The sequence below is a fragment of the Chinchilla lanigera genome, unplaced genomic scaffold, assembly GCF_000276665.1.
Source record: "Chinchilla lanigera isolate Chin_1 unplaced genomic scaffold, ChiLan1.0 scaffold00014, whole genome shotgun sequence".
Taxonomy (NCBI): domain Eukaryota; kingdom Metazoa; phylum Chordata; class Mammalia; order Rodentia; family Chinchillidae; genus Chinchilla; species Chinchilla lanigera.
The window spans coordinates 26,460,924-26,486,143 of NW_004955415.1; the positions used below are offsets into that span (position 1 = coordinate 26,460,924).

The 25,220-nt window shown below is 48.2% G+C and overlaps 1 protein-coding gene across 1 annotated transcript in view; it reads left to right on the top strand.

Annotated features, from left to right (window-relative positions):
• Pcsk2 (proprotein convertase subtilisin/kexin type 2) overlaps nucleotides 1-25,220 on the top strand; it is a 230,393-nt gene that overhangs the window by 194,411 nt on the left and 10,762 nt on the right. The window contains exons 7-10 of the mRNA XM_005380904.1: nucleotides 1,449-1,537; nucleotides 11,309-11,484; nucleotides 21,209-21,424; nucleotides 22,837-22,937. Coding sequence (XP_005380961.1) covers nucleotides 1,449-1,537; nucleotides 11,309-11,484; nucleotides 21,209-21,424; nucleotides 22,837-22,937 — 582 coding nt within the window. The remainder of the gene's footprint in view (nucleotides 1-1,448; nucleotides 1,538-11,308; nucleotides 11,485-21,208; nucleotides 21,425-22,836; nucleotides 22,938-25,220) is intronic.

The window sequence follows — 25,220 nt, forward strand, 5'->3', positions numbered from 1 at the left end:
CGTAGTTTTTATTTTATTTTATTTCTAGTCCTCTATCTGGGTTAGACAAGTGTTCATCATTTAAATTCTCCCTTTGGCTAAAAGACAGAGACATCATATAGATTTAAGGGGCTATGGAGAAAATTATAAAGATTGTAAAAGACTATAATAGAGGTGTTGGCATAATCCTGTCTTCTTTGGAAGTTAATGTTATGCATGCCTGCTAGGGAAATTTCATGGTCTCCAAGTGGCAAAAGAATCTTTTCTCAAGAGAAAAAAATACGGTGAATAATGAGGAACAAATGTATTGCATGGATTGCTGGGTATGGAATCAGTGAGCCCTGACTCAGTTTCCCTGTCCAGACAATGGGGCTGATTCTCCCACCTAGAAGGTTTTATTCAGGGATCAGAGACAGGGATATAGAGTACAGGGATACAGACACAGAGCGAGGCCTGGGCTAGACACTCCCTATGGGGCAGCAAGTGCAACTGTGAGTCTCAGTACAGGGGTTCTACAGGGACTAAGTCAAAGATTCTCCCACTAGTTAGAAAAGGGAGAGAAATTATGCAAAGGGAGCCAAGGGGTGTCCCAATCATCCACCCATCTCCCCCACACAGCCACTCTCTCATCTGAGCTTTTGACAGAAACTAGATCTCACTTGGTGCAGGGTTGGACTTTCTGGTGAGAATCTAACGCCTGTGATTCTGCGTTGCTGGTTGAAAAATGAGTTATATCCAAAGATATCTCTCACATGTGCGACCGGGTCGATTGAGTCGGGAAACTGGAAAGCCTAATGTCTAGCCTCAGGAAGATGGGGAGGGGTACTCCTCACTTGTACAGAAAGCACTGGTGCCTAGCAGAGGGTCTCTCCTCTACTTCTGCAGTTGGACCCATCACCTATCCTAACTCATCCTGCCTTGCCTGTTCATTCCCCACCCCTCTTACCAAGAGGCTTCTGAAACCCAAAGTCTTACCTTAGGGAGCTCATCAAGCTTCAGCCAGCAAACACAGCTCACGCCAAACTAGCTGGGGAATCTCTACATTTTGGCTCTGCTAGATTTCTCATTGGAAATTCTGTGTCTAAAGCTGCGGCTGAAAAGACCCTCAGAAATAAGCGCCAGCCTGTCATTCTTCAGAAATAGCAGAGGCGCCCAGCCAGCACACACCTGCTATATAGTGGGTTTCATTTTTAAAGAAACCTGTGTGGTTTCTGCAGAAAGATACTTCCGATTTTAAAGGGAAGATCAAATGTTCAGGTGAAAAATGTTCTCAGAAACCTCCTCAGGACAGAAGCAACCAGCAGGGCGGATCAGGGGGCGTTGGGCTATTTGGACAAAAGACGGGGTGGCCCCAAGCCAGCGCATCCCAGCCAAGCCATTACAGAGAATTGATTGCTTCCTGCTGAGAGAACCCAACTCTCCTGCAAGCGCTCCTGATACTGGATCTAACTTGTCTTTCTTTCCCACAGCCACGGCACGAGGTGTGCAGGAGAAGTTTCAGCATCTCCCAACAACAATATCTGCGGGGTCGGGGTGGCATACAACTCCAAGGTCTCAGGTAAGATGGCCCTGCCGCACCACTGCATGAGTGAAAGAAAACTTTTAATTTTAACTTGCACGGCAGTAGCAATGCATTTAACTTTTTAAACCTAAGCATAAGATAAATACGGTAACACACAGATCGGAAGCATATAGCCCAAGGGTTTTGACAAGTGCAGTAGCCATGTTACCAATAAGAACAAAAATGTGACCAGACCCCAAAGCCCTCCCTGCCCTGAGGCTACTATCCACTTACCCAATAGCAATAGTCTTACTGTAATAGCAAAAATTGGTCCTTTCTACTGTTTGAACTTTGTGTAAATGGACTTACACAGTCAGTACCCTTCCCTGTCAACATCAATGACATTTGAATATGACTCAAATAGAAACTTTAGAATATAACATGTGTATGCATGATTTGTAAAGATACTCAGAGCTGTTCAAAATGTTGTACATGGTGGACGGCATCTTCAGGGAGACCTAAACTACCTAGAACTTCTTCCAAAGTTCCACTGTGTCAGACATTAACAATTTCCTTTTCACGGGGGCTTTAGAAATGGGAGTGAGTGATGTGTCTCAGGAAATTTAGAAACCAGCACCACCACCACTCCAGAAAAGTGAGAAGGGAGACAGACGGACAGACAGACAGAGAGACTGGGATTCATAAACTTTCAGTTAGATGCCCAAGAATGGACTGGTGCCTGGCCTGTTCCAAGTCCAGTATCAAATTGTTTCTTAATTTATTCAGACTGAGTCACCCAACCTTGTTTTTCTTTTCTTTTTTTTTTTTTCCCCCTTTAACAACTGTCTTGATTTTTTTCCCCAGTAATTTAACGGAAACATAAACTTACTTTGTGCTGACGTTCACATTTCCAGGGCTTAAATAAAAGCAGCATACCCTGTACCAGCCCACTGTGAACAGCTTTCATGACCGTCCTGAGCTGGGTGATGAAGGTCACAAGAGAATCCAGCTGCGGGGGGGTCTCTGAAACATAGACAGAGGGAGGCTCTGTCCCTGGGGCCTCGGCTCTTATCACTTTGTGGGCGCCCACAACGCGGCCTCAGGGAAGGGTGGCACTTGGTTAAAGGTTCACGCAGTATTTCACAAGCCGAGCTCACGCCGGGGCGGGTATCTGGGGCCAGGCAGCTTCTCACACACAGCGCGGGACCAGAGGCCACGGGAAATTCAAACCTGAATTTTTCATTCTTATGATCAGCTTCAAAATAATGTTGAAGTCTCCACACCCACAGTATCTGGCCTTTTGGAACCAAGCGATCCGGAGAGGGCAGCCGGCACCAGGGAACGAGTCGGGGCAGCTCGGTGCCTTCTGGGACACCAGGTCCCTTTCCTCTTGCCCTCTTGTCTCTTTTTCTCTTCTCTCTTGTTATTTGCACTCCGAATACATCTGGACTGCCCACCGAATGGGCACCGAATGGGTTCTCCAGCTGAGCGCAGGCTGATCTCTCTGTGCCTGCTGGGGACGCTGCCTCCCCAGCCCCCTTTCCACTCGCCCAGGGTCAAAATGAATTTCACTAGGAACTCTGGAGAGCTGCTCAAGAATTGCAAACCAAACCAGAGTTCCAGGCCCCTCGATCTTACAGATTTAGGCAGGACATGTTACTCGCTCTGGTTGACAAGTCCAAGAGTTGGCTGTGTTTTAATTATTTGCTAAAAAAAAAAAAAAAAAAAAAAAAAAACGAGCCAAACTCCGGGGAAGAATCTTCCTTCCAGGAGCTTTCTGAGCTAGGGAGGGCTCGCGCGCCACCTCGTGGCCAACTGCTGTCATTGCTCGTCCTCGCGGGCAGCAAGGTGGAAGTCCTCGGGTCTCTGTCCAGCAAGCGTAGTTAAAGTGATCAGTGAATCCGTGTTCCCAGGGCCAGGTCCCCATGACTTCTGGCGCCCCCTTCGCCGTGGATACACCTCCCATATACACGTGTGATCATGTCTGGGTAAAGACCTGTTAGGATAACACCTCCTTCCGCCTGGATTTTCCCGAGGGCCCTTCCTCTGCCCAGAACACGTCCCCATGTCTACCCAGCACCTCCACTTCCTCCTCCAGCTCCCAGAACCCCCTCTGCTTCCTCCAACATCATCTCTCCACCAGTCACCTCCTCTATGCTTGATAAAAGCACCTGGAATTTTTCCTTCTCGGCGCTCCCTAGTGTTGGTCATTGTGGATTTTTGTGCCTCATTAATCCGGGTTCTCTGGAGAGACTGAACTAACAAGAGATAGAGTGGCCAGGCATGGTGGTGCACACCAGTAAACCCAGCGAGCCAAGAGGCTGAGCAGCAGGAGGGTGGCAAGCTTGAGCCCAGCTGGGGCAAATTAGTGACTCAGAGAGACCCTGTCTAAAAATGTAAATTTTTAAAAGGCAGCTTGAATGTAGCTCAGAGCAAAGGCCCTGTGTTCGACCCCCAGTACTAATAGAAAGATAGATGATACATACATACATACATACATACATACATACATACATAGATGATTGGTAGATAGTAAGTAGATAGAAATTTGGGTCTAGGACTCCTCACAAAAGTCCTTCTGCACCTAGAAACCCTGGGATACAGGCCTGAGACCCGGGGGTTGCCAGGTAAAGTCCTGGGGTCCAAAAGCCAAGGGCCTGGAGTTCTGATGTCTGAGGGCAGAGGGAGGGTGTAACCCAGCTCCAGGACAGAGAGCACCCAGGCTGCTTTCCCTCTGCTTTCGCTCCCTTGACTAATGACCACATGAGGACAGGACTCACCATTTTGCCCTCGCAGACCGCCCCCCCCAAGAGCTGTACCTTCCCAGGGCTCCGGGTCAAGAGGACCCTCAATGAACCAGCCCGCATGTGGCTCCTGGACTCTGATCTTTGCCCCCAGAAAGCAGCGCCCTGTCTGCCTCACTCCCCTGCACTCAGGGTCAGGCTCACCATGGGAGCCCAGCCTGGCTGCTAAACCTGTGACAGAAGACAGGGGTGGTGGCACACGCCTGTAATTCCAGCACTTGGGAGGCTGAGGCAGGAGGATCATCGCGAGTTTGAGACCAGCCTGGGTTACAAAGTGAGCTCAAGTCCAGCCTGAACTGCAGAGCGAGACCCTGTCTCAAAAAGACAATAAATAAATAAATAAATAAATAAATAAATAAATAAATAAATAAATAAATAAATAAACCCATGACAACACAGGAGGAGAAGGGAGGCCATGGATGAGCATCGGTGCCAGCAGCAAGGCTCATGGGAATGGGCAGGCCTGTGGCCCCAAAGCCAGTAGAAATTCAACCCTGGGAGCAAAACACCTCCTCCTCCCAGCCCCACTCACCTTGGCTGCTTTTGTAGCCAAGCCCCAACCTCAGGTGTCCTCCTACCGTTAAAAATAGCACGTGACTTCCTAGGGCTGACCTTGCCTGCTTCGCCATCAGTATACCTTGAGATTGAACACTCCTCTACTGCAAACACCCCCTGGTCTTTGCATGAGAACAACTACAGCAGGGGAGGATGCTGACGGACCCTCACTGTGCACCAGGCTCCGGGGAAAACTCTGCTCTTTCTCCCCTGCTCTTTTACAAGGAAAACTCTGCTCCTTTACAGTCCTGACAGAGCTGTTATGTGTTCTCGATGCCATATCATTATATAGCACTAGCCTGTTTTTACGGGGAACAGTGTTGAAATACGGAGGCTGTGTACCAGTGCACTGCAGAGCAATCTTGCACCTGGTGTGGATCCTTTTAAAAACTCTTTCCCAAATCAGTGTAGAGATTCCTCAAAATAATAAAAAAAAAAAAAAAAAGACATTCCGTTTGACCCAGCTATCCTCCTCCTAGGGATCTTCCCGAAAGAGTTAAATTCATCATATTACAGGGATCCATGCATACTTGTGTATCACTTGGAAACAATGTATATGTCCACCAACAGGTGAATGGATAAGGAAAATATGTGTTTACACACACTGGAGTACTACCCTGCCATAAAGAAAGATGAACTTGAGGTATCCATAGGTACGTGGATGCCCCTTGAGAACATACTATATGGAGTGAAATAAGTCAGACACACAAGCTCAGATATCACATGGTTTCTCTTATCTGAGAAACAAAATATATATTCAAATAAAGAGCAAAATAGAAGAGAGATAAATAAGTAGTAGCGACTTCAGATAGTTCCCCAAATTACATATTCTGTTGCATTAAAAACCTTCTAGTATATAAGCTAATTTGTTTCATTTATACTAACAGTTTATTTTAGTTTGTTGGAAAGTTTGTGTTATTATCAGCTGTTTCTTATTAGAATCTTCTTGGTTTGTGTCTTGTACTAAGTAACTACTTTGAAGATAACAATTCACAGTGTAATAATTATTATTATTCTCTTATTATTTGATTATGAAATTTGTTCCAATTTTTCATAAAATATTTTTGTTAAAAAACTCTTGCCTAGTAGGGCATAGTGGTGCACATTTGTAATTCCGGCACTCTGAGAGGCTGAGGCCAGAAAATCATAAATTCAAACCCAGCCTGGGCAATTTAGTGAATTAGACCCTGTCTCAAATTTAAAAAAAAAAAAATTTTTTTAAACCCTCACTTTCCCAGGTAGGTGGGTTGGACCCGCCTGTGCACCTCCAGTGACAAGAACCTAATGTCCTTTCTTCCTTCCCTTAAGTCTGCTCTGCCCTTGGGTTCTCGTGACTCTTGGAAATCTGTGCCTTAAGAGCTGCCCGCTGTGGCTTTGGGCCCCTTTTCCATGGAGACAGCGGTCACCACCTCTTCTCCATGCCACCTAGGCAGAAGAGGAACACACATTCCCACCAGCCCGACCCCCATGCAGCGTCTGCCGGGTAACACCACAAGCTAGACGTCTAGGGCATCTCCAGCATCTTGGTGCAATCTTGAAGTTTTAATAATTCCCAAAACCACAGCCAGGCGTGGTGGTCCCCACCTGTACTGCAGAGGTTGAGGCAGGAGGGTCACTACAAGCTCAAAACCAGTCTGGGCTACGTAGTCAGACAGCAACAACAAATTCCAAAGAGACAGAAAAGATTATCTGAAAGTTTCACTATTGCCATTTCATTACCTATTTCTTTTTTTTTTTTTGATTACCTACTTCCTTAATTTCATAAATATTGAAGAAAAAGATTAATTTTGTTTTAAAGATGCCTTTCTTGAAGTAAATCTCAAGAAGATAACCCAATTCTTTTTATTTTAACTTTTATACCAATGTTTGACCTCTTCAGTCAAAAGAGATTGAAACAAGAAATTAAAATTTTTAAACGTGGGATTAAAAATTCACAAACCAGAGAAGCGCACAGCCAATATAAACGGTGAACCCTGCCAGTCGCGCTGCTCGCAAACTTGTCCGATTTACTCTGCTGAAAGCAGCGCTGACGGACCTCAGCCTCAGTCCTTGCGGTGCAGGACGAGCAGGGCACATCCTGTCCTCGCAGAGGGGACATGAGTGTGTGGCACCCAGACACCGTCCCCGTCCCCGCTCCAAGCCAGGACAGCGCGAAGCCAGGTGACAGCGGATCTGGCAGCGCTTTGCCCGACACAGCCGGTAACAGGCGACAGGCAGCCCACGATCTGAGGCCAGGGTTGGCAGACTGCAGCAGTCCGAGAGAGCCCCACCCAGGGGCGTGGCCTGCACCTTCTTGCCTGCGCATGCGCACGCCCCCTTGGCGTGCAAGGTGTGCAATCAAAAAAATTAAAACCAGTTTTTAAAAAGATTTTGCAAAAAGTTTGAAAACCACACTGCTGATCGCTGCCAAACTACCCTGCAATTTGTCTTCCAGCAAAGAATTTGTTTCATATATGCTCCTCATTACTATTGGACGATAAATCTCCGGACACTTGAGAGATTACACATATTTTATCCGAGTTCTTACACAGCCCATGGAAATCACCCTGAGCACAGTGATCAGTGTGTTTGCAGATCTTAAAACCTGGCTGAACAAGACCTTGTTCCTGAGCCCCCAGGGCAGACATTCGGAGCACAGACAGAAGTAATCAGCACTGCGGTTGAACAGCAGAGGACGGGTGCCAGGGACACGCGATGGCGCCCTTCCTGAGGGGCAGGGCAGAGAGGACTCAGCTCCAGCCACCTTCCGGTAGCCCCAGGGCACCAGGGTCCACTGCGCTGCAGGGCAGCAGCAGGCAGGTGAGGCCCCTAAGAAACAGCAGGAAGCCTGATGTGGAACACCCCATAATCCCACACTCCAGAGACTGAGGCATGAAGATCACCTCGAATTCAAGGCCTGCCTGAACTATAAGTAAGACCTTGTCTCAGAAAGAGAGAAAGAAAGAAAGAAAGAAAGAAAGAAAGAAAGAAAGAAAGAAAGAAAGAAAGAAAGAAAGAAGGAAAGAAAGAAAGAAAGAAAGAAAAAGAGAGAGAGAGAGAAAGAAGAAAGAAAGAAGGAGGGAAAGAAAGAGACACAGGGACAGAAAAAAAGAAAGAGAGAGAAAGAGGTAGACAGAAGGAAGGAAAAGAGGGAGGGAGGGGACGCAGAGCCACCTCTGCCTCTTAACTCAGTGTCAGGTCTGCTTGGGGGTGGGGTCTGGCTCTGTTCCCACCCACTGAGTCCCCAAAGCCAGGAAGGATGCTATGAGGCAGCCTCCTGTATCCTTGGACATCTCTGCCTCTGTCTCCCTCCCTCCTTGCCCCATGGCTCCTAGAGAATCCAGGGATGGAAGAGAGGCTCTCAGGTCACCGTGAGCCTCCGCCTCCGCTGCTGGTGGTGCTACCGCTTGCTAAATTAACACTGTGTCTCATTCACTGAATGCCTGCCCCTTCCTTCCAAACCTAATGGGTTTAGAAGAAATGTCAGGCTCCTGGCCCCAGAACATCCAGGAGCCTGGCTCCCAGGCTGCAGCCTCCCTGCCTCCCTGATCCGTGTTCTCCTCATGAAGGAATCCTTGCAGGGATGAGATGCAGGGACAGAGCAGCAAAGAGGAAGAGGGAGCCAGGCCCCTGGATGCGCCACACCAGCTCTGACAAAATCCCAGGCAACCTTTGGCTGCCTGGTGGGACAGTCCAGATCCACCTTGGCCAGGGTTGAATTTGGCCAGGTGAGCTGGTCAGTCCTGCCCATTTGGGCACTAGGCAATTTCAAGAGCATCACCAAAGTTTCTCTTTGCAAGTGGCAATGCTGTGTTGGTTTAGCACCCAAAGAGCAGAAGTAACTTCACAGAGAACTGGTGCTGTTGTTTGTCATGTGTATCCTGGGCCACCTTTGTTGGGTACACTTTTTTCTTTCTTTTTCTTTTTCTTTTTTTTTTTTCGAGACAAGGTCTCAGTTCAGGTTTGTTGTGGTCAGGGTTTGCAAGAAAAACAACAGAGGACACATAATTTATAGAATTACTTTATACTAATCACCCAAAGAGTCCAATTCACAACAGTGCAGGAAATCTATCCACACACTAAAACTCAAAGAATCCAGCTAAGGATCTGGATCCTACAGCAATGTCCTGCATGAGTCCAACTGGAGGCCAAGAGCCCATGACAATGTCTCATGCAGGCCTGTTTCAAGGATTTGCACTGGGAAAGAAGTGCAGTCAGCAGTAGAAGCTAGAAAGTATGTGCCAGCAGGATGAAGGATCTGTGTCAGCTGGCTGAGGGATCTGCACTGGAGCCGGGAAGCGACACTCAAAGTAAGGATCAGAGCTCCACCAAAGTGGACCACAGCCATCCTCAGCAACAACAAGATCCTGAGCTCCTTTGACGATGAGAACAGCCACATTCATATCATGAAAGCCAGCATGAGCAGCTCCTCCAGGAGAGCCACCAGCCCCAAGAAAACTAACAGCTCCCTAACAGCACCTCTTCTTCTCCAGTTCTTTTTATTTGTTGGCAACAATCCTCTAGTGGCCTCCCAAACTCAGCACCACACTGGTTCAGTTCAGCTGGGTGTTACAAGTTGAACACTCTGGTTTCTCTTCAGATCATATAAATCTTTTGCATTTTACAAGTTGACCACTAGTTGTTAATCCAACAGCCAGGTATGGCTTGAACTCCTAGTGATCCTCCTGCCTCAGCCTGCTAAGTGCTGGGATTGCAGATGTGTAGCACCATACCCGGCTGTTGGATGCATTTTTAAATAAATAATGTAGAATCACACCCAAGGCAAACTACAGTTCTAAACTTCCCATATCCTTATAAAATGAACTATAAAATGCAGCTTCCCAAAAGTTCAAACCAAAGACCAACCTTGGTTCTAGATAAGCTTCCTCCAAAGAAAAAAGGTGTGAACTCAAGAGGTTGTTTGGTGGCAAAAATGGTGACCAGAGTTGTGAGTTAATGGTACAGGATGGACAATCTGGATCTATTATTTCTGTTGGAGAAATTCAACCCGATCAAGAATAACTCCACATAGTGATTCACCAAATGTCTGTCAAGATTAAGATCAATACTGAGCATCACGCTTGTCTCCAGGATCCCACAGAAATGGACAAAATAGATGCATGCCAGTATACAGATACCTTTTTGCCTACTCCTGTACAAAGCACTCATATGTGTAATTGATGGGAGGTTCAAAGGTCAGGGAAGGAAACTGCAGTCCTAGCACAGAGATGGTCTGGGAGTCACTGGGGTAGAAAGGGATCCCACCTGGGCTCCTGAGGTCTGAACACAGCGGCCCCTAAGAAGGAAAGCAATTTCATGTCAATGCACCATGCCTTGGGAGAACCTGCCCGGTCCTTATTCCAACTGATCTGCATGGCATGCTAAAGTGACCACCATGAGGTGGGCAGCTCTTCTCCATCATGCCCCTGTCCATGCCGTCCTACCTTGGAGACAGCGAGCCATGGACTAAACCTCCACAAACTGTGAGCCAAAATAAAACTCTCCTCTTTTAAATTGTGGGTGCTGGGAATCGTGTCCCAGCAACAAGGAAAGTGACTAAGACAATGGTCAAGCCCCTTCATTTCATAGTCCCTGCTTTACAGGCCATTTTCTATGGCTATAACAAAACACCTAAGATTGGCTAATGCACAAAGAAAAGAAGTTCATTTAGCTCACGGTTTTGAAGAATGAAAGGCCAGGATTGAGTGGCCCCATCACTCAGCCTCTAGACATGGCAGATTCCAGCATGGCAGGTCCACATGAGGACAGTGGTAAGGTGAGACTCAAGAAGGGCTGACCTTGTGCTTTTTCATCAACCCACTCTCCTGGGAATCATTGCTCCCCCCACAAGAACAGCATCAATCCCCCCATGGCAGTGGTTTTTGGGCCTCAGTCACCTTCCACTGGGCCCTACATCTCCACACCAACAACCAACCGCCCAGCACCCAAACCTTTAGGGGACATCCTCAAGCCACAGCAGTCCCATGGGTGATGCTGTAAGTGGAGCTTCTGCTTGGTCAGGCATCTCATTCCAAAGGCCATGCTCACTGTCGGGAACCCAGCCAAGCTTGCCAGGAGATGACGTTTCCCCCAAGTAGCCCCACAAAGGCAGGCAAGAGTGGGAGCCATAGGAATGTGGACCTCTGTGCACATTCTTTTTTTCTTTGGCAGTACTTAGGATTGAACTCAGGGAATGCAGAGCCACATCCCCAAACTTTTTATTCTACTTTGAGACAGAATCTCACTGAGTAGCTCAGGCTGCCCTCCAGCTTTCGATCCTCCTGCCTCAGCCCCACAAGCAGCTGGGATTATAGCCCTGCACCACTGCCCCCAGCCCGTGCATCCTTTATGTCCTTGGACTCCACAGTGCATGCAGGGCATCCGAGGTCACCAACTCTCTAACCACACCCAGGAGCCGCACTCTTCCCCAGGCCCGTGTCTCCTGAGAACTGGGTGCCAAAGCCCCGGCCCCTGTCACCCCTGTCCACAGGTATCCGCATGCTGGACCAGCCCTTCATGACCGACGTCATCGAGGCCTCCTCCATCAGCCACATGCCCCAACTCATCGATATCTACAGCGCCAGCTGGGGCCCCACAGACAATGGCAAGACAGTGGACGGTCCCCGAGAGCTCACGCTGCAGGCCATGGCCGACGGTGTGAACAAGGTAAAGAAGTCCTTGCCGCTACTGGCCCTGGCCACTCACAAGGTGGGACCGGGTTGGGGGAGCTGTGGTGGCCACACTGTGGATAGAGGCAGGAACCGGCAGAGGGCTGTGAAGCATAAAGCTGGGCAGCACACAGGACCTGACCCTGTGCAGAGGCAAGGGGAGAAGGGACAGCCAGGAGGAAGCAGTGTCAGCCCACAGGGAGCGGGGACCTGGGGGCCACAGCCAGGAGTGCGGCTCCACTGGGAAATGGGGTTCTCTTGGAACAGCTTTCAGCCCACATGGAAAAGTACTTTTCCCACTGCAGAATTCCTTCAAAGACCTGAAGGGAAACAAAAGACTCTGTGCTCCTCTTCTGTCATGGGGTCAAATTCTGTACCCAGATATTCACCCCAGTACCGAGTCTTAGCCCGCAGTACATCAGATGGTAACCTCGTTTGGAAAGAAAGTCACTGCAGCCGTAATTAGCTAAGTGAAGCCGTTAATGGAGTGTGAGCCACTATGATTAATACCCTCACCCGCTGTCCATAGCCTAATCCAGTGTGACCAGTACCCTTATTTCTAAAGAAAATCAGTGAACTAGGTCACAGAAGGCCATGTGGGGATGGAGGCACAGATCACGTGAAACATGTGCCAGCCAAGGAATGTGGAAGATGTCACCAAAGCTGAAGTGGCGTGGGACAGAGGGGCCCTGTTGGCATGCCGGTCCCCAGTGCTGGCCCAAGAACCTCACAGCAGCTCATTCCTGGTGTCTGCACCACCGAGTTTGTGGCTCTGTACTCTGGTGACCCTGAAGAGCTAATATGTCCTTACCATCTTAGGACAGACAGGCAGCCTCCAGCACCGTGGAAATGGTCTGGTCACTACTCAGGGTCAACTGGATGTCACCTGGCTTTCTCTTTAAAGCCAGGATGGTTGACCAGTTGACCTAGTGCCAGCTCTTTCCCCTGTCCTTCAGGGCCTGCCTCTGTGTCTGACCTAGTTCTCTCCAAGGAGCCTCATCCAAAGATCTCGTGTTGCAACCCTAGGAGAGAAGGGTGTCCCTGAGTTAGGGACAATGCCATTCTGGAAATGGCTCTTGGTGACATCACCCTGGCACCTTGAGGTTAGACACAGGAATTGGCAAACTGCACAAGTAAAACAGAGCTAGGCTCCATCAGAGAACTTCACAGCATGGCTTGGCTCCCCTCAAACTACTGTGCACATGTCCTGCTGCTGGCGAGGCCACCTGGCCTTCCTGGGACTGGGAATTCCCTTTGGGAAGTGGGAGGAAAATTGCCAGAAACTCCAAGGCTTAAATTTCCCCAAAATGACAAGTTTCCCATCCAGTTCTAAATTTCCCCAAGATGGCGGAGGAATTCTGTGAGTCAAGACCTTGTACCTTAGGACAGCCACCTCTCATGCCTTCCATCAAGGGCCTCAGAAACACATCTGGGAATGGCAAAGAGTCCTTGGAGTGGACGGAATCAGGTCCTCAGAGGAGCACTCACGGCTATGCCTGGACAGAGCCTGCTAAGGAAATAACATCGTGGGGTGTTATCCCAAGCCCATCCAAGCCAGCCTGGGAGCGACACCGGGCAGCGCACAAGGGACAGCTACCAATGAATGGTCAGGCGACAGGAAGTGTTGCTGTTGCCCCTTCCAATGCCTGAACTCCATAGGGAGTGTCTAGGTTGGAATCTTTGACACACAGGCGGCTCATCCCCTTGACTCACCATTCCCTGTGGGGCTGGAGAGATGAGATGACAGCCCAGGCGCAGGACCAGGTGACAGGAGTGCTCTGGGGAGCAGGCGGCAGATGCCTCCTCTCCCTGAAGACATGGATTTTCACTGCCAGGCATTTCTCTGTCATCTAAAGACGTAAGAGGCTCAGGCACAATGTACCCTGTACTCTGTCCGCATTTACAATGCAGAGACGTAAGGCAGAGCATCCCTGTGTGGCTCCCATCATTTTCCACAGCTTCTGAATGTCCCCACCACATGGCCAAGCTGGTGCTGTATTCTTCTCTGCTCCATCCACAGCCTCCCTGGCTGCCACTAAAATGTGATTCTTCTGCAGCGCATGCCAAGCACGTTGAAATTTAAGAGGAAAATTGTTATGACTGATCTTCAGACGACAGCCTGTAAATATTTTAGAAAGGAAAGTGCTCCTGATGAAAAATACATGAATTCTCATTCAGCTTCTCCCTGAGTTGTGGGAATGAGTCCTTCCTTGTTTCAGAGTGACACTTTTCGGACAGTATTGTAAAATCTTGCTCACAGTGTGTCACTCGTGAGCAAAGATTTCCTCAGGATTGTTCCAGCTGCTTCATCAGCACTAAAGAGAAAGCCGCATCTGAAATGTAGTCCAACCTAAACAAAGGCATCTGTAACGGATGTCACACAGAGGCACCTCTTCTGCCTGTCGCTCAGTCTTAGCATCCTGTCCTGTGTTTTATTTGATCAATATGGCAGCAAGAGAAAGGAAGAGGAAAAGGGCGAGGAGGGGAAGAGACCTTTGCAGGGGACACACTGTTAGCCTAGACCCCGGGATCCCCAGTTGCCTGGCCTGCCTCACACTAAACACCACCTGCCTGGCTCCTTAGAGATCTAAGTTCCTATCTCCCAGGAATGCTCAATAAATTCTTGGAGGAAGCAGCAAGCAGCAAGCAGCAAGCAGCAAGTGCGAAGGAAGGAAAGAAGGAAATCTTTTTCCCCTTCCCTCATGGCAGAACTTTCCTCTTTAATTTAGTAGTCTACATGCTGGGTTTCCCACTGAAGCATCTTTCACATTAGAAACGGGAAGTGGAGAGACAGACTTGTGAATGGTTGGACGGCCCAGTGGTTCACTTCCATCTCACTTTGGGGTCTCCCAGAAACAGTCTGTGGCAAGGGTTCCAGATAAAAGCCATTGGCGGACATTTGTTCCCCAAGAGTGTGGGACAGCCTTAGGGAAGAGGCCCCGGGACACAGTGATGCACATGCTAAGATTCGGACATGCTCATGCAAGAGGGTCTAAGGCCCAAGGACATGGCTGATGCCCACTGCTGGCTCCAATGCAGTTTGAGCAAATCCCAGTCAGAGACTGAGAGTCACCCTCTCCGGGATAAAGCACCAGCACGGTGTGTGTCTGCTGTCCGGGAAAGGATGGGACCCTTGCAGACAGACTGATGGGACAGCAAAGTCAAGCCGCTGCGGGACTCAGTTGCTTACTTCGGAACTTCTTGCTTTGCTGGAACAGCACTGGGAACCTGAGAGGTGACACATGACTCGAAGTCCCCTCACATCCGCAGGAAACACAGCTACCCTGATGGCTCTGACGACAGCACCCCAGCCCCTGATTCCTCCTTTTCCGGGTCTCTCCTGCTGGGAAAAGCTTAGGAATGAAAACCAGTCTACAAGAAACCCCCTGAAGTGCAGATGGGAGTGAACATGAGTCGTTTCTTCTTCAGGAGGCGATGGGTTGCGAAGGACACAAGCAGGGACTCCAGGTCGCTGGGCTGGGACGTGCAGAAGCGGCCTCTTGTCAGAGAAGGGCCCTGGAAGCCACCATCCAGGAAGGAGGGGCATAGGGCTGCCAGGGAGACAGTGATTAATCATGCCTGGGCCAGGTGAGGACCCCCTGCCACCTGCTAAAATTTAATCAGTGCGTGGGTCGGACACGGGGCAGCGGGTGCCAGGGCCTCGAGCAGGTGACGAAGGCCTCCTGCCAGGGAGCGCACAGGGATACTTGTAAGCCCTGATTTATGCTCTGCAGCCAGTTGAAGGTTCACAGGCGCTGCCACAGCATGGGGTCTGCAGCTCAGCCACTGAGACAGCTGCTGCCGGTTCAATTCCACTTTTCATTTCTGTCCTGAGGGGAGATGGAAGAAAGGCTCGAGTGACCTTCCTGAGGCTCAACCAGCCTTCACTGACCAGGGTGGGATTCTACAGGGCAAAGCCTCTTCTATTGCTTCCTTCACTTAGTAATATGCATTGGAAGTTCCTCCATGTTTTTTCATGATTTGAGAGACCTTTCTCTCCAACGCTGAACACCAGTCCGTCACCTCTGCACACCATTCGCCCGTGAGGGCATGCTGGTTGATTCTGGTTCCCGGCCGTCGTGAGTAAGGCTGTGCAAAACACCCATGTGCCAGTGCTGTGCAAATATAAATCGCCAACACTTATGCATATGTGCCAAGGAGCACACCTTCTGGATCCTAGGGTACAAGAATATTCAGTTCCCTAAGAAACTGCTAAGCTGCCTTCCAAAGCAGCTGGGCCACTGTGCGTTCACTTGCACCAGCAATGAACAGGAGAGGGTTCCTTCTGCCTGACACCCTTGCCCACAGGGACTGTTTTCAGGTCCTGGGTTTGGGCCAGTTTATGTTGGGGGGGAGGGTCACCTTGTTTTAATTCACATTTCCCTGCTAGCCAAAGATGTGAAGCAGGGTTTCATGTGCTCGTTTGCCATCTGCCTATCTTTCACAGCGAAGTGTTGTTCCAAAGCTCCTACACACTGATGAAAAGAAGAATCTCATAAATGAAAAAATGATCACAGGAAATCCTCTCTGGGGACCTGAAGCCGTGCTCAGGTATTCTCGAGGCAGGAATCGAAGTATGAGACTGAGACAAAAAAAGATTCAACTTAACCTGTAGTGAGGAAGTCACATCATGGAAACTGAGGTCCTATTTTTGTTCAGCAAATTAGTAAAACTCTTTTTTAAAAAAATAGTAATTCTTGCTGTGAGTGTGGTGGCGCACGCCTGTAATCCCAGCACCCAGGAGGCTGAGGCAGGAGGATCGTTGTGAGTTCAAGGTGAGCCTGGGCTACAAAGTGAGCTCAAGGCCAGCCTGAACTGCGTAGCGAGACCTTGTCTCAAAAAATAATAATAATAATAATAATAATTCTTAAATCCTGTCCAAATGGACTGACAATGGAGTTTTGTGCATTTCTGATGAGAATATAAATTCTAAGGATCTTTGTAAAGGGTGATAATACGGCAGTGTAGATTTTCATCTAAAATTCCCTCTTTTGGAATTTCTGCCTCAGGAGATAAACAAGAATGAAAAGACATGTATAAAATTATGGTCATTTTAAACATAAAGCAGATTTTAAGACCCAGAAATAGCCTTCCACGTATACCTAAAAAAATGAGGAAATAAATGATGCAATGTCTACTTGATAAAACTGAAAACAGCTATGATGCAAAAGAGTATTAACTCCATGAGAAAATGTTAATTACCTAATGCTGAGTGAGAAACACATTTCAGCAGGCCAGGTAAAGTGGATATATTTTCTGATGCTAAATTCATTTTTAAGCCTGTTCTTAACTTCTGCATTTATACATAAAGCTGGCATGAATCCACAAAATGGCACTAGAGATCATTTCTTCATGGAAGGTTATAAAAGATTTTTATTTTCTTCTTCATTCTATTATTTATTATGATGTTCATAATAAAGAATAAAATAACTTATTTTAAAGAATATCAATGTTGCATTAAGATGCCTAAGTGGTCAGAAGATAAAAATTAGGGTGACTGAGTGTTTAGGAAAGGAAGCTGTCGCAGCCTTCCACCAGGTATGCACACACCTGAGTCCCCAGGCCACAGGGCCTATTCTGGTCATTAACTGGGTCACCACCCCATGGTTAGCAAGTATAGGGAGCCCTTCCCCACCCTCATCACAGCCCAAGAAATTTATGTTTGCAATCCCATGGAAAAGTTATTGGAATTCTAGAGAGTTAATTCTAATCTATCACTTCCAGTGCAATCCATGGTGAGAATAAAGACACTAAGGCAAATTTGTAGTTATCGAGAGCCAAGGGGTCCTAAGCCCAGCTAGGGTGATGGCTAACTGAAACAAAGGCCTCAACCTAGGCCGAACCCAGGTTTTATTCATTCATGAAGAAGGGGGTGGCTTGAGGATGAGTGACTGTGAGAAGGGCAGGAAGTACACAAGTGCCATGAGCTGGGCTAGGTAGGAGGCCTGAAATCGCCTCTGCAATATGCAGGGAGAAGGAGATGCAGGAAGAGTAATCTGCATGACACAACTGAGTAGTTGTGTCTAATGTTTCGGGGTCAGTGCTTCAGCTCTGATGTGTAATCTTTTATGTCCTGGGAGCTCTCGAGGCTCAATCCCAGCTGACAGCATGGAGCGTGTGGAGCACGGCTCTCCGTTCCGCCTCAGTGCACACAATGTTTTCTGGGGAGCTAGGGGACGGGGAAACACTGCCTGTCATCTTTGCTTCAAAGACTACACATCAGCACCTCGGCTGGACCAATTTGCACTGCTTAATGACGACTGAAGGGATAAGGAAAAGTCCTAGCCAGCTCTGCACACATCAGTACAAGGAAATAAGGCCAGGTTCAGCCAAAATGGAGACAATCGCTCCTCCCTCAAAGACAGTAGCCTGGGTGCTCCTCCACAAGCAAGGAGACGCTAACTCCTCCGAGGTGGAGGCAATGTGCTAGAGGTGCAGGGAGCCCCAAGACTGGAGTCAAGCTGGAACTTGGCCTCAGCTCATGGTGAGCGATCTGTAACATAATTTTCCATAAGGAGAAAAATCCAAAATCTGCATGAATTTTTAAGTTATGGGTTTGTGAGAGCTACTTTGGTTACACCCAGAAAATGCTCCGTGACTGGCAAAAGCCCTGTGCTGCTGGTATTGGGCAGGGGAGTTCACTGGTGCAGAGGACACCTGCAGACACTGTAAAGGTTTAGCAGCATTCTTGGCCTCTGCCCCCACGATTCTGATCACACACAGAGTTGTGATGACCAAAATTATCTTCCTGGGGGCAAAAATCACCCCAGTTGAAACTCGTGGTGGTCAAATACCATCAATAGCACCTCCATGTACATACACAAGGCCCTGGGGTTGATCCCCAAAACTGCAAAAGAGGCAGGAGAAAAGTAAAAGAGAAAGACAACCTGGATTTGAAGAGCACAGACGGTCAGACAGCCCACAGAGCCCACCCCGCAACCCAGGTCCCTCTCTGGTCACCAGCTCCGGCCACCTCTCCAAGGTCTCAGAGAGTCCCCAATCTCTGCGCCATCTCCCACATCCCATCTGGGTTGTGAGTCTTCTTTATCACTTGTTCCTGGATAAACTCCTGCTGTTCAACTGCCCAATGTGGAGACACTGGCATGACTGAGTCACAGCTGATACATGCACTGGGATCACGTTTAATCTATCAGTCAGTACGGGGGGAAACTGATGTGTCTGGGTGCTGTCTTTCCAGCATAGAAGCTGTCTTTCCATGCAGTCAAGTCTTCCTCTGTCCCTCCGAGGACTTTCAAAATCTCATTAACACTTAGTTTGGGGGAGTCTTGTTTATTTGGCTTCGTTTTCTGAAGTGTGAATTTTCTTCCCGTTTCCTCCTTTGTGTGGCTGCTGTAAACAGTGGTGCTATGAGGACTGAATGGGGGAGTGTGCAATGCAGTAGGTGCCACAAGTGTGCAAGACCATCATCCTCAGTTTCTTCCACGCTGTCCCCACCTGAGCCTCCTTGGCCTCTGGGTCCCAGATGTTCTCACAGGTTTCTGCCCTACTCCTGTTCAGGTGACGATGGGACACAGCTGGATGTAAAGGCATTGTTTTAACAGGAGTATGTGGCACGAGAGAAAAAGCCCCACCCCAGGAAGCTCTCAGTCCTTTGCAGAGACCCTGCCCCACTCATCTCTGCCCTACCACTAGCATTTTCTCCTTACTGGACCTTCCTACAGAGAGGTTAAAGACCCTTGGGTGCTGAAACCAAATCCAGTCCTTATAATTATTGCTTCATGTGTTCCATTTGTATAATGAAGCCCAGTATCCCTGGAAACAGTATTCAGTGCGGAAGTCTTTGGGGCAACACAAAACTCTCAGAATGGAGCTGACAGTGGCTCTCTGTGTATCAGTGAGCTAGGCAGCATCACAAACTGCCCCAAGCTTCAGCAGCTTAAAAAGCCACCATTTAATTTTGCCCACAGGTCCATGAGTCACCTGGGTTGTTCTGCTGAGCTGAACCAGCCTGGCCTGAACACAGTTGGCCTCACTCGCCTTATCTGTGGTCAGCTGGAGGGCATGGCCGAGGGCTGCTCCTGCATGGAGGGTCGGCATGTTAGGCCGGGCTACGTGTCCAGCGTCAGCCGGCAGGGAACCTCAGACTCGCTGTCACAGGACAGCAGCCTCTGAGAGATCAGAGCAGGCCGGTTTCCTGAGACTCGGGCTTGGGATCCTGCACAGTCACTTCCCACCACGCCGACTGTGGAGGTGACATTTTCACTCTATCCTGAGCTCTGACAGTAGCTGCTGCTGCCAGAGCTTGTCAGTAATATAGATTTACTGTGAAGCTAGGACCATGCCCAGCTGGTGCCTGGGTAGCACTTGTTGATTTATCGACTCCATGGATCTCAGGCTAATTGACTCCCAGTCTTGTTAGCAGCAATTTTGGATGCCGCTTCTTGTCATTAGGAGGCAGCAGGACCTGGGGGTCACTCATCATCTCTCTTCTTTCTATCATCTCCATCACAAACCACTCAGTCGGGACCATGGGCGCCAGCAGCCAGGCAGGACGGCCTCTCCCTGCCAGTGTCCTCGTGTCTTCAGGCTTCCAAGGAGTTGGTGTTGCCATTGCTCCCCTGTTGTACACCCCACACCCCAAGCCTCACTGCCTCCCAGGTAGGAGAGGAAGAGGCCAGAGGCAGATGGCCCCATCCTGATTCTCACTGTAGACAAGGGAAGGCTCCCCTGGGACAAGAAAGGAAAGTGGAAAGGTAAAAGCTGTAAGAACGAGGTGACACACAGACAATGCTAAGTGTGGTGTTCGGGACAAAGCTCGCCACCCGGAGCTGGGCACCGTGTGGTGAGGGACCACCATGCACACCGCTAAGTGTTGAACACTCGGGCTGCTGTCTGTGCTCCCCGATCCTGTTAGACTTCCTGGCTATGTGTGGCCTGCCCTGCACAGGTGAAATGTCATCTAATACTGTGTTTCACAGGAGTTTAGTACATGACCCAGCTGGATAAAAAAGAAAAAACTATGTATCTATACACACCTATAAGTAAGATTTTATATATTTTTACTTATATTTATGTATTTGTTCATATATTTTGGAGCAAAAAAATTTATGTGTCATATTTACAATATCTACATATATATAAACATATATATCATATATAGCTAAGTACAAATATATACGTAGACTTTTATTTTTGCTGAAACTGATATATAAGAATGAGATCATAGTATTTATTCAATAATCTCTAGATTTATCTTTCATTTTCCTTTCTATATACTTTGATTTTTTTTTTTACTATAAGCATGTGCTATTCCACACCCTTTTTGAAAAGTGACTCATTTGTAAATTTTAAGGGCATTCTTTCGGTTTTTCTTACCTCATTATTCCCAGCTTAAATTGTAAACCCAGGTGATTTTTTTATGTTGGGTCCATCCTGAAAAAAAACCACCCACTGTGCCCCCATGGAAAGCATATGATTTCTCTTCCAATAAAAAACAAATCCAGCCATTTTTAGTTCAGTTGCTGAAGAAGCCCAAATTATGACCTTCTCTAGACAGAGCCACACCTGGGATGAGAAAGTTAAAACCCCTGACTGAGACAGGATGCACCTGGGCTGCAGACCACCCCCAGGACCGCACTGGGGAGGGCCCCTCCCCCAAAGACCTCACCTGGGAAGGGCCCCTCCCCCCAGGACCTCACCTGGGCTGGGACCCCCGGGCTCCCCTACGCTCGGCTCAGCAGCAGCACCTCCCTGCTGTCCAGGGCCGCGGGGGCAAGGGCAGCATCTACGTGTGGGCCTCTGGGGACGGCGGCAGCTATGATGACTGCAACTGTGACGGCTACGCCTCGAGCATGTGGACCATCTCCATCAACTCAGCCATCAATGACGGCAGGACAGCACTGTACGACGAGAGCTGCTCGTCCACCTTGGCATCCACCTTCAGCAACGGGCGCAAGAAGAACCCTGAGGCGGGCGTGGTGAGCATGGGCTCCCTGGCCCCTTCCCTGGTGGCCAGGCCCTGTGGGGGGTGATATGCAGCTCCCTTCCCTTCTCAGAGTTAGGCAGGCTCAGAGGACCCACTGTCCCAAAGCCTGGTGACACTTTGTGACCACGTGGAGACTGACACCTGCCAGCCGAAGCAAGGGCCACTACCGCCTCTTCTCAGCTCAGTTTCTGGCCAGTTTTTGTGCATTGCTTTGACTCAGAGTGAGGAGCCTGCTCTAGCAACCAATTGCCCCAGCGTGCGACTTAGAAGAATAAAACTTTGCCTGAGTTAGGACGTCACACCAGCACCCTTCAGCCAAGACCCACCCTCATAGGGCAGTGACTAAAACACAGTATCCCCAGATGAGTGTCTGTAGGTCTTGAAACCCCCTAAAGCTGGACACAGCTGTGTGTCTTCCTCAGGGAAAGAGCCGTGACCCTCCTCATGTTTTAAAAATCTATTCATGGTTTTAACAATGAAAAAGTTAAGAATCACAGACTTGGGTTATGATTCTATGATTTCCTAAGCCAAACGCCTTCCATGGGCAACCAGGTATCATGGAGATTCCTGTTTCCAAGCCACTTATAAAGTTGATCATCTGGAGCTAGCACGAAGCCTGTAGCTCTGCCCACACCTCCACTCCTGGGAAGGCTGGCAGCATCAGCCATCTATCTGACAGAGGAGCCAGGCCCTCTCTCCCTACCAGGGCAGGCAGGGAGAAGGCAGGGAGGGTCGCCCAGCTCCTGACACCTTGCTCCTCCCACTAACAGCCACTCCCCCCTGGCCACCACTCCTCACCCATGGGTGTGACGTCTCCATCTATGGCTCCCTCTACTCAGGCTGGGGAGGAGCCTTGAATTTCTTCTGAGGATTTAGATTTGCCCCATAGACACTTCTAAACCTCCCTAACTCTGTTCCTCAAGTATAGGCTCCCTTGAGCACTTACAACAGAGGAGAAGGCAGATTCATGAAGCCCCTAGGTCTTACAAACACTCAAAATGAACGTTTTCTTTTTGGAGTCCCAGTGCAACGAATATCACTACTGCCTTAATGAGGTGGAGGTAAAACTCGTTACTTTCCACCTCATATTTCTTCCTTTTCAGATTCAGGAAATAAATCCCTCTCATCTCTAATCAAAGAATACATCTGCTTCTTAGAACAACAGAGTTAACTTTGGACACTATAATGATAATCGATTATGTATCCCTTTTTTAATGGGCTGCTAGGAAGCTCATACAAGAGATAGGTTACACAGATGCTAATCTTATCCTTGGTTTCATCTTAATCTTCCTCAGAACAAGGCATAGTTTAAATACAATAAGTAGACGATCCTGTGCTTCACATTGTTTGGGTATGCAAAATACTGTGATTTATTCATTCATGAGTCAATGTCTTCCCTTCCAGGCCACCACAGATCTGTACGGGAACTGCACCCTGCGGCATTCTGGGACATCAGCAGCAGCTCCTGAGGCAGCTGGGGTGTTCGCACTGGCTTTGGAAGCCAAGTATGTTTACAGCTCAGGGGCCTGAAGGGTAATGTGACAGCTTGGGAGAGTCATGAGCTCTACAGGATATTTCTAACTGGCCCACGGGACCCACGCCACACACACACACAAACACACACCTACCGTAAAACTACTTCCTTAGAAGACTGCATGTGTCAGCAGCTCCTTCAGACACCAAATAGGGGCCCAGCGATCTCTCTTTCTTCCCCCTTTATCCTCTTCCGCACTCCTTGGCTCTTTCTCTGCCAGCACTATTCACAATCAGATAAGCGAGAAAACATCCTAGCGCAAAGCTAGCAAGGCCTTTCAGAACATTTGGCAAACAGGATGTGCTCACTTCAGATCTGCTCATTTGTAAGGTTATTTCTTAGGTTATTTCACTTCTGTTTCTTCCTTTTTATTTTTCCCACATTTTTTATTAGTGCATATTGGCTAGACAGGTAACGGGTTGCACTTTGGCAGGTTTGTACATGCACATGATATGCTTTAATAGTTCCCATCAGCCTTCCACTCACCCACCGCCCAGTTCCACATGGTTTTTTATAGGGGCTTTGTGTGTATAATGCATTTTGATCACACTCATGCTTCCTAGTACCCAGCCTGTGTTCGCTTCTTAACACCGCGACAAGCTGGGGGAAGTCACGTGATCTAGACGAGAGGTGGGTTTTCCTGGGAAGATAAGGCCATTCCCTGAGTCTTGTCTCCCTCAGAGAGGACACTTTGGCTCCTGCCAGACACACCTTGGACTGAGTGTTGGTGCAGCCACCTGCACACTGCTGCACAGGTCCCTCAGCGAAGCCAGCGACTCACCTTGCATTCAAGGGATGAACACTTGGGCTTGGGACATGGCGCACATGCTGTGATTGTCACCACTAGGCAACTGCACGTCTGGCGTCCATCTGCAGGCAGCCCTGCTTGTTCCACCCCAAGCACGCAGTTCATGTTCTGATTTAAAAAAGAGGCAAGAGTCACCTCCTAGAATAGGAAGGGACTTTGGAAGACTACCCAGTCCAGCACTCTGGCTTCGAGCACTCAGACATAATTAGTCTCCTCTGGTAGATAAGAGCCCTTGATGCCAGTCAAGACTTTGATGATTCTAGCAAAGCCAGGTGGAACATTGAAGACACCAAGAGAGGAACACTAGCCACAGCTCACCCATTAAGGATAAATATGCCTGCCCTATGAAGAACAGAAACGAAAGCCTCCCTGTGATGTACATTTCCTGTAGATGGACTTGTTCATCTCAGGCCTGAGCAGGCTCTGGTGTCTGAACAGGTCTCACTTACTCCAGGTACAAGCACAAACGGGACTTCCCTTTCACCCTCAGCAGGCAGCACTTGATGGGCAGTCCCCTGGGAGTCTGACAAGAAAAAAGTCACTTGCCCAGGCTGCTGGATTCTTAAGGAGATTCATGGTTCTGCACTGATTATTCACCATGCCTTCAGCACACATGCACTAACACACATTTGCTTTCCAAGAAACCCTGCCCAGTGGCTTCTTATTTCTTATTGGCTGGAACTGTCACGTGACCACCTCACACTGCAAAGGAAGCTGGGAAATACAATTTTATAGCTGAGCATATTGCTCTTCTGGATAAACTGAGGTATTGCTAATAAGGAAGGAAAGAAGCTTAAGTACTAAAGGAAGGAAAGAAGTGTCTAACTGGGCAACAACCCAGCTTTTCTGAGTCTCTATTGTATTATCTGTAAAACATTGACAGTTGTATTGTCCATCAGGTTCAAATGACTTCTTGGAATTTTGCAGCTCTGCTCCAGGATTATCACTTCTTTAGGATAAATTTTAATTTTAAAAAAAGGATAAATTTTAAGTATGACTATATCTTAAAAACAAAAAAAGTTTATTTATATAATTTTAAATATTATAACTACACTGGGCATGGTGATGCATGCCTATAATCCCCACAATCTGGGGACTATGGTAGGAAGATCACAAGTTTGAAGCCAGCCTGTGATATAAAGTGAGACCCTGTCTCAAAAAAAAGAAAAAATATAACCAATGCTTTCTTTGGGAAATAGTGTACATTCTCTTCTAACTTACTTCAATTCCCAGTACATGAGATTGACTTTACTATTGATATCAATAAACTGTTTATGGAGTGCCCACCCTGCACTCTGTACTTTACATATGTGATCTACACTTAGCCCTGAAGCAAACCTATAAAACCAGTGAGCTCTGCATGGGTTGAAATCTTATCAGATGAGTTATATTGTTCCTGGTCCTTCAAACTGTTTGATTTCCAAAGAGAATAGTCAGTCAGAGTTT